At 43.6% G+C, this 13706-nt stretch overlaps 1 protein-coding gene across 1 annotated transcript in view; it reads left to right on the top strand.

Moving 5' to 3' along the window:
* Positions 1–1905: 1905 nt before the first annotated feature.
* The window catches only part of LOC104537803 (transmembrane protein 182-like), a 15526-nt gene continuing 3725 nt past the window's right edge, over positions 1906–13706 (top strand). The window contains exons 1-4 of the mRNA XM_010180805.1: positions 1906–2058; positions 4444–4561; positions 6554–6652; positions 9193–9330. Of these exons, the coding sequence (XP_010179107.1) occupies positions 1906–2058; positions 4444–4561; positions 6554–6652; positions 9193–9330 (508 nt within the window). The remainder of the gene's footprint in view (positions 2059–4443; positions 4562–6553; positions 6653–9192; positions 9331–13706) is intronic.

Here is a 13706-nt window from a genome sequence, read left to right as displayed (position 1 = left end):
TTTGCTTGGAAAAAAAGGGATGGTCAAGCAGACCAAAGACACAATGTATATATTCACTTCCCTGAAAATGGCGTTTGCTTGGAAAAAAAGGGATGGTCAAGCAGGCCAGAGACACGATGTATATTTTCACTTCCCTGAAAATGGACTTTGTGCCGTCCCTCTCCCATCAGATGCACACCCACCACTTTCCATATGAGGGCCACACAATGAGGTTTCTATCTGTTGAGAGCAGTGTTCAGCCCTGCCATGAGGGCTTTCATCCTGTTATACCAACATCAGAAGGCGTTATTCCATTTTAACGACCAACCAAGATGTAAACCTATCCTTTGAGACAACCTGCCTGCCACGTCCTGCAGCTCCCTGCCTACCCCACCATACCACATGCAACAACATCATTTGCTCTCCTCACACCCTTGCAGCCTCTCTCCAGCTCTAACTAATGGGGCTGTGGCGACTGTGGCTGAGTTTTGACCTTGCGCAAAGGTAAATTTGCAACCTGGAACACCTTTTCTTTCAGTACGGGGACTCCTCTGGACAAGGACCTTTTTCCTGGTTTGTGTCGGATGCCTCACGTGCTCGCAGTCGAAGGTAAATTTGCAACCTGGAACACCTTTTCTGTCAGTATGGGGTCTCCCCTGGACAGGGACCTTTTTCCTGGATTGTGTCGGATGCCTCACATGCTTGCAGTCAGGTTAAACAAACCACAGCTCTGCCACTGTGACAGTGAGGAAGAGAGGTCTAATGTATTATTTAAAAGCTATCCCAGCCTGCAATATTTAAGAAAGAAAAATTCAGAGGATGGAATAAATTATTATAATTTAAAGTCTATTGTGCTCATAGAAGAAGAGCGAGCATATTCATCAGTCCATATGCCTCACCAGTTGGATAGAAGTGTAGTCAAAATTTTACCCAACCCTCTCCAGTTTCCCTAACCAGTGTGCAGTTTCTCTGAGATACCCATATGGTCACAGTTAGCTTTAACTATTAAATTCATTTGGAAATTAATTTGGCAACACAAAATCCTGCAAGATAAGGAATTCAACACCTTCATCTAACCCCTTTTTTAGAAGAGATCATGACTTAGGCTAAGGTTTGAAAATCAAAACTTGAATTTTTACTGTAATTTAGATTTCCTCCCCCAGCCTCCTGGCATGTCACAGGAATACAGTTATTGCCCTACAGAAATCATAATTTTTCTAGTCTGGTGTCTTATTCCTGGCAGTGATCTACAGCAGATGCTCCAGTAGAATACAAAAATATTAGGGACCAAATGGCAGTGACATTCCATGCAGGAATGTCCTTGTCCCCATGAGACACTTCTTCCACAGCAGACCCAGGTGGTGGGTGGGGTGTGGATGCTGTATAGTCCTCTCTTGGATGCTATAGTCCACATATGGATGCTCAGCAGGTATGGATGCTCTTCTGTGTCAAGAGAGAGAACACCCTTCTACAACTGCATAGCAAGACACTGTAGGTATATTGGTATGTACACTTGATTTTAATACTCCTTGTCTAGCTAGACATGGACCTGCCTGATTTAAATATGTTTGCATGGGTTGTTCTGGACAGTTCTGCATTGCAGCCACTCATGACACAGAGACACTGCCTGACTGGCCAAGGCTGAGGGCTCTTCTGAAATGGGCAGCCATGTGTTTATTTGGAAATCTTCCTGCTCTGTCTCAATAGCTATTTGTCATGTCCCTTAATGCCACAGCTGTTTGGTTACGCCAGGTCATCTGCTTTTATTAGTCCTCTTCCCACCACCCGCTGAAACTCACACCAGCCAGGAGAAGATTATTATTCATCTCCCAAAATAGCACTCATTCCCCTCTTCCAGTGACCCTGGAAACTTGGGGGGTTTTCTTCTTTTTCTGATTCCTAATTCTGCTGCATACCTGCTGCCCCATGAAGGCTGGCGTAGCTGCCCTTGCAGCCGGGATCCTCGGTGGCACCGGGGTCTTGCTCTTCCTTATCGCTTTTGGGACGGATTACTGGCTTTTGGCTACCGAGAGCTGCGGCGTCTTTGAGAGTGGGAACAGCACTTTGCAGCCCGGGGAGGTAAACTCTGAAAATCTTGTCTTACCTTAGAAGAATTGACTTATTTAAATAAATTAAATTTTTAAAGTTTTAAATCTGTGATAAAGTTTATGCTCATCGAAAGCAACCTGCTAATGTAAAATGACAGCCTGAGCTAACCTGAAAATCCAAACCAGCATTTCTGTAGTATCTAGCATTTTGACGGAAGTAAACTGTGTCTGAGAAACATTAAGACAGCACCTCTGTAATCTGGCAGATAGAAACATTAGGGAATGAAAGGAAAAAAATGTAAGAGCTTTATTGTTGACAGCATTTGCCTCTAAAGACAAAAGATATCTCTTCATATTTGCCATTAAAAGATTTCTCCCTCTGTAGTTTCTTCATTTTAAAATAGTTCATATTTTAAAGTCTAGGACTTGGCAATCATTTACATCTGAAGTGATTTGACTACAGCACAGACAGAAAACAAAAGCAAACATCAGACGGAGAACAGAGTAGACAAGAATTCCTGCCCGTCTAACAAGAAGAGGCCTATATATTGCAAAATTAAGATTTATATATTTTTTATTTAGCGGGAAATTTAGTTTTTGAAGGACAATTTGGTATCTTAGTGCTAACTGCTGGTATCACTTGTGAAAGTTAAATTTTCAGCTGCATTTGCTCTTTCTAACACTTCAATGAAATAACAACCAGAGCAGTTCCTTGAGCCACCCACCCTTCAAAAATGTTTTTGCACCAATCAATGTGTGGTTTCAATTACAATGACAGGAAGATCCTTGTTGTGTGCAGACTTTTTGTTCCTTCAAAGTTCAATCCAATTAGGTTTGATTTTTTTTTTCTGGTGTGGTGAGTCACACTGGGTAAGCATCATGATGCCAGCAAGAAATATTTTCTTTCATTTCAGAATCCCATAATCAAATGTAGGACACTGTTTGCTTGAGTCACGTTTCCAAATGACTTTCTCCATTGAAAAAAAAATTATATGAAGAAACTGTATTTACTGTTTAAAGCAGATCAATAAAGGCCTGGAGATGGCAGAGTCCCAGACGGAGGAGTGCCACTCAGTTTTAGTGCAATTGGGAAATGACGATGTTAATTGTTTCAGACTTTTGCCTGTGCTGTTGTCTTTAAAAGTGGAAAGGCTAGAGACATTGCACTGCACGACATGAATAAACATCTCAAACATTTAAGATACACTCTTGGCCAAGTGTTGGTGTGCCTGTCACTGAGGCAGAGCGACTTCAAAAGCACCAGGCAGAAATAGGAACTGCTCTTACTCTTTCCTCTGAGCTATTTTATTTCTATTTCAGACACTGTTTCTATTGTTTCTATTTCAGTTACCAGTTGTGTACCACAGGCTGTGTTTTTACCTTCTCTGCCCTTTCTTAAACTGGCAAATCCTGTCCCTTACAGATAAGGATGGTCTCAAGTTGCTGCCAAACAGCGATTAAATGTGCTGTAGACGCACTAAGTCAGCAGACACTCAGCCGATGAAGTTTGAGGGCTGCACATTACGATTGCCATAGTTAGTGTTTTATTCTGAAAGTAAAAGGAGAATCGGGTCAGAGCTGTGGAAGTGGTCATAGTTCGATGCATAAAACCTTTGAGGCAAGGGAAGTGTCTTCTAGCACTTCCCTATTGAGTCCCCTCCTTTCTCCAGTTCACAGGTCTAATCCTGTATGGAATTTCTCCATTCTCCACAAAACATAATTTTGTAGGAGTCATGTCTCTTTTACAAAACTGTACGTGATAAACTGATTTTGGCTATAGTCTTGAGCTTTTTTTGGTCTATGACTCAGCTTTGCAATATTCTCCTTCTGAAAAGACCTAAACCTTGTGCTCTCAGGTCTGGTCTGGGGGTTGAAGTAGACTCACAAAAAAGGAAAATTAGTCGACATCCTTATTGTGGTCTATGAGAAGACTGGTGTGGGCGGAGTAATTTGTGTCTCACACAAGTTTAGCATAACTTCTACTGGCCTCAGCAGAGGGAGAGAAAGAAGGAAACCTTTGGACTGGTGGTTGGAAGAGGCTCACTGGGAGTGTAAGGGTTGGGCTGTCTTCTGGGGTTAAACCAGACCTCACATGGATCCTGCAGAGTAGTAAGGACATCCGAACTGTTGCATTGGGTTACACCTAGATTTGCTTACCCTGGTAAGCAACCTGCTTCCTACTCATTACAACAGCAATAACATTTACTTAAGGAAAGTGTTTAAGGCGTTGACTACACCCAGATGCTCTGCTCCCTGACACACCTGTCCAGCTCTGGCAACCAGTGTTGTAAATATATCAGAGAAAGAAGAAACTTGAAAAAACAAAAAGCAACAACTTTCTCAGCAAAAAATACACACTTTCCACCTCTCCACCATGATCATCCCTGTATCAGCTTGGGCTTTCATTCCTCTGCAGGCTGAAACACCAACAGAGGTCAGGAAGGAGATCCTCACTTTTCATCATGAGGGCTTCTTCTGGCGGTGCTGGTTCTTTGGCAAGGGCCACTCGGAGACCATCTGGACCTTCTGGTACAGTAAGTACAATATCACCGCACCATATCCACAGCATTCCCTCGCAGTTTGGATTGCAAAGATGCACAAGAAGGGCTCCCTGGGTTGAGGAGACATTTGTCTTTATTTCATTTTTTGTCGTTCTCATCGTCTCTCCGTCAAAAGCAAACTTGTCTCACCCTTTCTGTGCTCTTTTTTTTGACTTGGATTTTGATCTCAGAGGGTTGCTCACAGAAATGTAGGACCTTCTTGATGCCATTAATGTATCACCTACAAAGTCTTGCAGAGTGGTGACTTCCACCAGCAGGGACAACTCTGCCCACTTGATATTTGTGTTTAGCTAAGGTCTGCTAAGTTTGAGTCCATAGTTTTCCTGGTTGTTAACATTGTTTTTCTGTTAGCATTTTCAGCCATCAGGACGTTCCCACCTCCCACTGATTTTAGCATGGAGAAGGCTGGACCCACATGGTCCTACGGTGCTCAGGACCTCTAGCAGTGGGCAGTGGTGGACCATGGAGAGCCACATGTGTTTATGCTCTTAAGCACACAAGACATTTATCTTAAGATCTTGCCTGTTTTGCTTTATAAAGTCATTGAAATTCCACATGTGAATAAACAGAGATGGATGCAAAATATTTTTTTTTCTGAAAGCATGTTCACTCTTCAAAAAAAATTGAAGGAGAAGATGAAACCTGCTGAGAGGCCAGTTGGTGCTAACTGGTGGCCCACGTGCAGCAAAGTGTGGGGTCTTGGCCCAATGAACCAGATGGTCCAACCACAAAGAGTAAAGGAGTGAGACCACTCCACAACATGCCTGGCACCAGCCTCGCTGGCATCTGAGCTCACCAGCATTAGCGCACAGTGGGTAGTTAGAGGACAGCCTTTTCCTGGGTTGCCACAAGCCTAGAGAAGTAATTGGAACTAAAAACAAAAAATAAATTTAAAATAAGTTCTGCAAAACTTTTAAACATTGCACGAGCCTTGACCACTGGTCCACTCAAAGATGCTTATGAGCAGCATGATGACCTCATAGGGCATTTGGCCACAAATCAGGCAGGTTCCCACAATAAATTTTCTCCACAGTGATTAAAATTTCAGATGGCTTTGCTCTTCCCCAGTCCCAGACCTGTGTTTCCTGTAAAATTTTACAGGAACAGTTACTGCCATCGTTCAACTGCAAAACATGAGCTTTTTCACATAAAAAGTTTTTGATAAAAAAGGACAGGCTTGAGAGAGGACATTTGCTATCAAATTACATTATACGAAATACATGATATAATGTAATGTTACCTGAAGTAAAATGACTCTTTCTGATAACTGGCAAATTTGTATTACTTTTTTAGGTATTTATTATAATAGGATTGATCATGGCAAATTAATTTGCTGCTCTCATGGATGTAATAATTAATTCAATAGGTATTCCATAGTCAATTTAGCATGAACTAATGTCCATCTATTATAAAGTGTTCCTTTGAGCTGGGGAACATATTTAAATAAGTGGCCAACCATTAATTAATTCATTTAACATTCATTCTATTACCGTTAATCATGATAAGCCTCAGTGGTATTAATATTGATGGGGCACTTCCATTCTAATTGTGCTTTCCCTTCTCACAAACTGAAGGTCTTGTAAGGTGGCTTGTTCCAGTACCCAAATACCTTTGCTTCTTCCAGGCTGTCTGATGCATTTTTTGGAGGAAAAGAGCAACATGAATATTTACACTGATTTCAGTTGCTCCATCTTTCATGATTTATGTCCACTTCAGACTCAGGTTATGAAGAAGAGAAGATGTACGGGTAGCAGTCTCAGATCCTCCTATATTTTCCCTCTCTCATAGTTCTTCTTTTTCTTTTTCTTTTTTTTTTTCCTTTCTAACCAGGATTTACTATCCTTCTTTACTCAGTCTTCTGATTTCAGTGAGGGTTTTGCAGAACAGGACATTGCCATCTGAATACTGTCATTTTTCAGGGAAAAAGAATAAGCAAACAGGTCTTTTTTTGTTGTTCCTTTTCAGCCAGCCAAGTGCACCCCAAGTTCTGCATGCACGGCTACCTCTTTCCCATGCCCATCGCTCTCGGACCTTTCCCCCATCCTTCCTACGACACAACCGCAGGTGGGTTCCTTTCCTTCTCCCCCCAGCACCTCCTTTCTCAAGCAGCCAGGCAGAGTTTTACAATGTGTGTCAGTGCTGCAGTTCTCCTGTTGTAAATGCATGTGGCCAAGCATAACCAAGACTTTTGGCCTGCCTTAGTTGACTGCCCCAAGCTGTAAGCACATCGAGATGTTCTCTCACTTCTTCTCTCCTCCAGACCCTGCCATGCCTGGCCTTGAGCTGTGCACCCTCCTGCTGGGTGCTCAGTGCCTATTCCTATGAGCAAGGAGGGGGGGATGCTAAATCCATCCTCTCCCTTCTCCCACCTCCTTGCTCTCTGGGAGGAACTGGAGGAAAAGGCTCCAGCAGGTTCCATGGCTAAATCCAGATATCCAAATCCAAATAATTTCTCCTGGGCTGCAGGCTTGTGACAGCCCGGCACCAACTAGTTTCCAGAGTCTGGCTTCCTGGGAGAGCTCTGGTGTTGATTTGTTGCAAGCCAAAATAAATAAACACTGGAAAATCAGTTAAAGACCAAATTGTCAGAAGATCCACGTAAGCGACTGGCTTATTTTTAATACACCAAATATGACACAGTTGGAGAGCTATCCTTTCAACTGGTTCCCTTTTTATTTATGTTTCTCTATAATTTCAGAGTTCTTTAATGAATCAGATGCTGCTAGGAAATTTAATTTGCTAAATTGGTGGCAGCAGTTAGAATTAATTCAATGATCTTTTTTGAAATGAATTGATTTCTTTAAATAGTGTGCATCACTCTGCTTTGCCTTCAGGGATTCAGGGCAGGCATACTGCACAAACAGACATCTTGACCTTTTCCTTAGCCTTTAGCAGTACGTTTTATTTCTTTTATTTATTTTTTTATGGGGAATTAATTAAAAAAACCCCCCACATTATTCTGTAGGAGCATGTGAGGAAGGGGAGCTAGTTTCTTTTGCAGGATTCCTGCCTTGGGGAACAAACTGTAGTGTAAAGTGGATATAAGGGACCTGTTGATGGTAGAAGAAGGAGCCTGTCGCAGGCTTTGTGCAACGAGGTTAAGTGGTAGGGGTTTTTTTCTGCTTAGGAAAAGCAGGCATGATGTCTTGTTTCTGAATGATCTCGCTGATAAACACACTGGTTTTTTCCATACTAAATAAAGGGCCCTGGAGGCATCTGTCCCTGTCTGTCAGCCCTGGCTATGAAACCCTCTTCAGCTGCCTCCCAGAAATGACCCCTGGGATGGGTCCTGGGAAGGTGTTGGGGAGGGTTTTGCACAGGGGGATCTCTGTCTGCCACCCACCCTGTTATGATTCCCGAGGAGATGAGGATGTCCCAGCACCCACATTTAGTATGGAGCTTAAGGTAGGAGCTTAAGGTTCCCGTGCTGCACCAGCCCCGCTGCAAAGCATTCGGACAGCTGCAGAGAGCAGATGCTTCTGTCGTTAGTGTTCATTTTATTACAAACCAGTCCATCCTCATATGCAAATTATGACAACGCAGGAGGCCGTCCAAGAAGAGGGGTCTTCCAGCTATTACCTGCTGCAGAGACAATTCTGCCTTATCTGCATCCTCTTAGGCTCCCTGAGAGAAACGGGTAATGGGAGGTTAAACATGAAAATGAATTCTGTGGTTTTGGAGAGTTCAAGATACTTATCTTTCACTAAGTGGCTCTCCTGAAAAAATGGTTTCAAATGAGCAAAACGCATCTCCTCTGTATCATTTTTCTTTCAAGTGTGAATCATTTCAGCATTACCCACTTGCTTATGCTTGGCTTAAATCTCTCTAACAAGTGTTTCTGAGAAACAACAGGCAGAGCGAGATGCAGTGGTCTGAGGGAGTCAGATAAATCAAGGGGATAGGAGCAGGGCATCAAAGGGTCTCTATCCTAGGACGACCTGTGGGCAAGGTTTACATCAGTGACTGGAAAAGTCTTGGCTACTGGGAGACTGAAATTAGTGGGCTGTGTCCCATCCCGTGGGATGTGATAGATACAAGCTTGCTTGGCTCTAACTGGTGTGGTTGCACAGAGTCGCAGCAAAACCCCCAAATATAGTGGATGAGGAGGCAGCTGTGTTCTTGCCCCATTCTTTTATGCGAGTCATGCGAGGCCAGTAATGAAGGAAATCCTGAGCTCCTGTTTTCCCTGCAGTCCTGTTTACAGAAAACGCCTTTATTTTAAACCAGCAACCTGGCACCTTCTGTAAGTGTTAATTAAAAGGGAACAAAGATGTGGTCTGATTCCATCTCTTCAAATTTTGTGGTTTTCTTTCCTTTCTTGCCAAGCTCTTCCTTCCCCCCTCGCACAGCTAAGCACTGTGTCCTTTACTCTCCCCCCGTTCTGTGGCCTGCTCCCCTGGTAAACCCTTCCGACCCTTTGTACTCATTCCAATCTCATTACGTAGGCCATGACATCCAACCTGAACGCGCACCACTTCCTGCTTAAAACAAGCAGCATTACAGGTTATTATTTTTTACTAGTGCTGAAGTAGGAGTTAAGCATGGACTTCTAAAAACTTTTTGTACTCTCCTTTCCCCTAACTTACTTTTTTTGGACTATGCAGTGTACAGAGGCTTCTGGACGGTGTTCATCATGCTAGCCGTGGCCACTGGGCTTGTGGGAGGCCTGCTGCTGGTGTGCGGCGTGCCCTTTGTCAGCCCCCGGGCCTACAAAGTGGGAGGTGGATTCCTCCTGGCCTCGGGTAAGTACTGAAAACTTTTTGTACTCTCCTTTCCCCTAACTTACTTTTTTTGGACTATGCAGTGTACAGAGGCTTCTGGACGGTGTTCATCATGCTAGCCGTGGCCACTGGGCTTGTGGGAGGCCTGCTGCTGGTGTGCGGCGTGCCCTTTGTCAGCCCCCGGGCCTACAAAGTGGGAGGTGGATTCCTCCTGGCCTCGGGTAAGTACTGAGCTGCGGTAACGGGATATGGCCAGGGCAGGTTTTGGAATGCCACGGCCGTGCTCTGCTTTCTGGGGAGGTGCACAGGGCTGAGGCACTGCTGGAGGGATCTGGGGGCTCTGACTGGAGCTGCGCTGACTTGGAGTAAAATATTTCTCTGCTTAGTCAAGCTTTAGCAAGAAAACCCTTAGTTCTAGGGAGGCTGGAGTTTGGCAAAAATATGTATTTTTTTTTCCTGCTCTTCTTGCAATGCAGAGGAGCAGAGCCTTTTACTTCAGTGAAGTCTGTAGCTGCATTTACTCTGGGCAGTCATCAGCTATGCTCTGTTCCCCTAAGTCAGTCTTTGCTTTTGGGTCTCTCCTGCCTTTGCTGTTAACATCTGGTAGAGCTGGAAACCCACTGAGCAATGAAAGGCAAAGCCGGTGACTCAAAATGGGAAGGCTGGCTTAACAAAACCTGAAAAGATGAAGCAGTGGCACAGCAGGAAAATGAATTAAAAATAGGCATTTATTCATTATTCCCACTGCCATTGAAAATTATTCCACTGAATTATCACTTGGGCTTTTTCCTTTTCTCTATTTAAGAAAGAATAACTGGCTTAACTAGAAGAAATACTTGATTTATAACAGTGACTTAAACTCAGAAAAAAGCTTTCTTGCGACTCAATCAGCTAAAGGCTGGTGTTCAACTGAGCCGTGCCAAGTGAAGAACTTCATAATGAAGTCAGGTCTTTTTCTGAAAAAACAGTGTTTAATTATGGAGCCTACACCAGGTCCTACTTCCTGATACATGGCATGAATCAAACATGAGCCAGTGTCTTTCTCCCTGTTTGGGCTTTGAGCATGCTCAAGATTTTTGGGGCCAAAATATTAATGAAAATATTTGATGAGAGTAGTTACAACACTGACGCTGGAGGAACTCCACCTAAACTCCTCCCAATCTCACCATGCTCTGCCATCATTACCTTTTACTCTTTCCCCCCATTATTTAGCTCCCTATCCATTTTATAGCTCCTCTCCTAATTTCTTTCTCCTCCAGTTGTACTAATAATTAACCACGTGTCACCAGCTGAGCTGCTTGGTTAAAATGAAGCTAGATGACATCTATCTATTTGTCTAAAAAATCTGGAAGGTGCTAAATCAATGTGGCCCTACCTGCCTCCACTAATTTGCTTTGCATTTTGTCCAATTTTCCATTTGCCTCCAGGTCTTCAGCTATTGAAGTGAAGGCAGCAAGCCTGCGGATATCTGCTTCTCTCTTTTATATAGTTTAATAAATGTTTGGTTTCACTTAATTTTTCTAAAGGCAAATTTCATGCGGTTTTACACACATGGATTTCATTTGGGAATGCAAGATATGCTGCTATCAGATCTCCATCAGGTGCCAATGCCTTCTGCTGCCTAGCATTGGCTACTTGACATGTGTGTGCATTGACATCTCCTCTTCTTGTGAGACTAGGGCTGAATATTTGAATCCTCTCAGATATGATACCCTGGCTACCTCAGTTAAAGCCCCACCTCTTCAAAACATTCAACGTCTGGCCTAAACGGAAAAACTGAGATCAGTTGTAGTAATATATCACACGGAAAAAGATGTGAAGTAATATTCAATCACTCTATTCCATTGTTTTTTCATTGTTTTTGCACTTTATTTGACTACTTCTTGATTAAAAGGCTAGGGCATAGAATGTGACACTTTTTAGAAGAGCTGCTTAGGCATCAAATGAACCTCTTGGCATTAGGCAAAGATGCTGCTGTTTAAACTGAAGTTTGTATTAATGCAGTTTCAATCTGAACAGCAATCATTGTTATTATCTGTCATTAGGAGGAACGGGTTCAGCTGAAAGAGACTTCCTGCTGTATTTTCAATCTAAATGATAGCTAGGAGAATGCAATAGTACTTCAGCATTTTCATCAAAGTTTGCTTAGAGTTTCAGCTGATCCTTAGTTTTTAGGGTGAGGTTTCCCAAACTCAGACCTCTGGATCCTGCTTGACACTGGCTTCCTGATGGATTCAGGATGCATCCCTCCATGGTTATTTTCTCGCTATCTCTTCTAAAAAATATTTTGCATAATTGCGCTAAGCAATAGGAACAATAGATTTAACACAGCTTCAACTCCCAAGCCATCCCTTTCCTTCAGATAGCGGGATGTGGAGAGATGAAGCAGGAGAAAACGCCTCTTGTCTTCTAATCATGGCCTGCGGGTCAGTGTTAATTAACCTCCCTCACAGAAATGATGTCTCCTTGAGGAAGTGTGAAAGCACTGGCAATTTGTAGAGGAGGAACATGGTCTGGCAGTTGGACGGTGAGATGGAGCACCACGGCTGCAAGATGACCTGGCCTCTTGGAGCATCCTTTATAAGCAACTTTATTCGGTCCATAACCTCCTTCTGTCCCTTTCAGTAGCATCCCACGCTGAAGTCAGGTAACTAGAGCCGTGGTTAATCATTGCAAAACGATATAACATTTGCCACTGAAAGGCTCCAAGTGTGTTACGGGTGCAAACACGCTTCCATGCACATTTACGGTTAACCAGGCTGACACGATCTTGAGGAGTTACGTGTGCCCCTGCATCGCCAGAGGGGAATTCGACGCCAAAGTTTGAAGATTGTTATTGCTCAATTAGATCCCTTTGGGTTTCCTCTCTGAGATGCCTTTTATTTACTGCACTTTCAAGAGGACAAATCTGACCGTCTGCCAGCTACCGTAACAAATGTAGCACTCAGTGGGTGGTGTTTCTGAGAGTCCTTTCAAAGGACCGGAGTCATCCCCCTTGATTTCTTATGCTGGGCAACGTGGAAAATGCAGCCAGAGCCCATCTGACATTTGTGGCTGCTTGCATTTGCACATCTTCCTTGCCAGCTGAGCAGTTCCTCTTGCCAGCCTGCTTCCCAAAGCACCTGAATTGCATGGGGAAATGGCTGGCGTGCTGCTTTCCTTCCTTTTTGTCGTCTCAGACTTAGCTTCAGTACTTGCGAGCGGGGGAGGCAGCTCCTGGCTGGTGACTAATTGTCCCCTTGTTTCAATAGTCAGATGGCAATATGATTAATTATCACTACAATGTCACTGAGAGGGCTGGGTGAGTGCTGCACTGCGGCTTCTAGAAAATGGATTGCTGAGACAACTTTGCTTGTGCTCCTTGTTTTTCTGTGCTTGTGCCCCTTGTTTTTTATTTCCTTTGGGCATTTTAGCATCCAGACCTATGGCAATCACTGAGCTTGTTCTGCTGCCCTGATATGTTCAGACCGGCTGCATAGCAGTAGGCTTAAGGGGAAAAAATGACCTGAGCTCAACCTAGTGGCTTGCTCAGGGGTGGGAAAGCTGCCCTGGAGGGAGCGGACAGGCCAAATGTGAGTATATGTTGTTTTTAAAGCAAGTGATAAGAATGCATGTCCCAGGTAATGTTAAGCAACCTAAAGAGGAGCTTGTTATCAGCTCATCTTACACTGGAAAACCCAAATACGTGATGAACCATGTACAGTCTACACTTCTTCCAGCTACTGTGGTCTTCTTGTTGTCTGTCCAGCATTCCTACTTGTGTGGCACACACAGATGTGCTCCTGCCATCCCAAAGCTGCAGCATTGTGTGAGCCAAGGGCATTAAAAAAAGGGGCAGCTTTGCCAGTCCTATGACTAAAAGTGCTGAATTTTGTGTTCAAATTCCTCATCCCAAAGCAAGCATCTCCACTTCGGCAATCTCAGGCTCCCCATGTGAAGTAAAGACTCACAGTTACAGAAGGGCAGCTGAAGATCACCCCTCTGTTTCCTCATTATTAACATCCTTAGGAGGCAATTGTAGAGAAAGGCAAGCGAGTCAAAGCTCATCTTTCTCATAATTAGCAGATTACACGAAAGTTCAGTAGCTTCCACAGAATAAGAGTTAAAGATTGCGTTCACTCACCTGTTCCTACAATTAGCAGCTATAAAGGTGTCATAAGGATATAAAGTGAAAGAAAGGAAAAACCTGACTCCAATTTACTCACGACGAAGGTGCAGCTCTCCTGGGAGGGGGAGATGGAGTTGTCCTGTGGTTAGCACTTTACGAAGGAGAAAGATTTAATACTCCACTTAAATTTTCTTGCAATTAGCCCCACCCCAGAAGATGCCGTTGACCTCATCAGCATTGAGATGGAGTTTCACAGTTAATTTTTTCCATATCATCCTAACAAAGAGAG

The sequence above is a fragment of the Mesitornis unicolor genome, unplaced genomic scaffold (assembly GCF_000695765.1).
Source record: "Mesitornis unicolor isolate BGI_N332 unplaced genomic scaffold, ASM69576v1 scaffold1233, whole genome shotgun sequence".
Lineage (NCBI taxonomy): Eukaryota > Metazoa > Chordata > Aves > Mesitornithiformes > Mesitornithidae > Mesitornis > Mesitornis unicolor.
The sequence above is the reverse complement of the archived record's forward strand: the minus strand, read 5'-3'. Positions and strand labels throughout refer to the sequence as shown.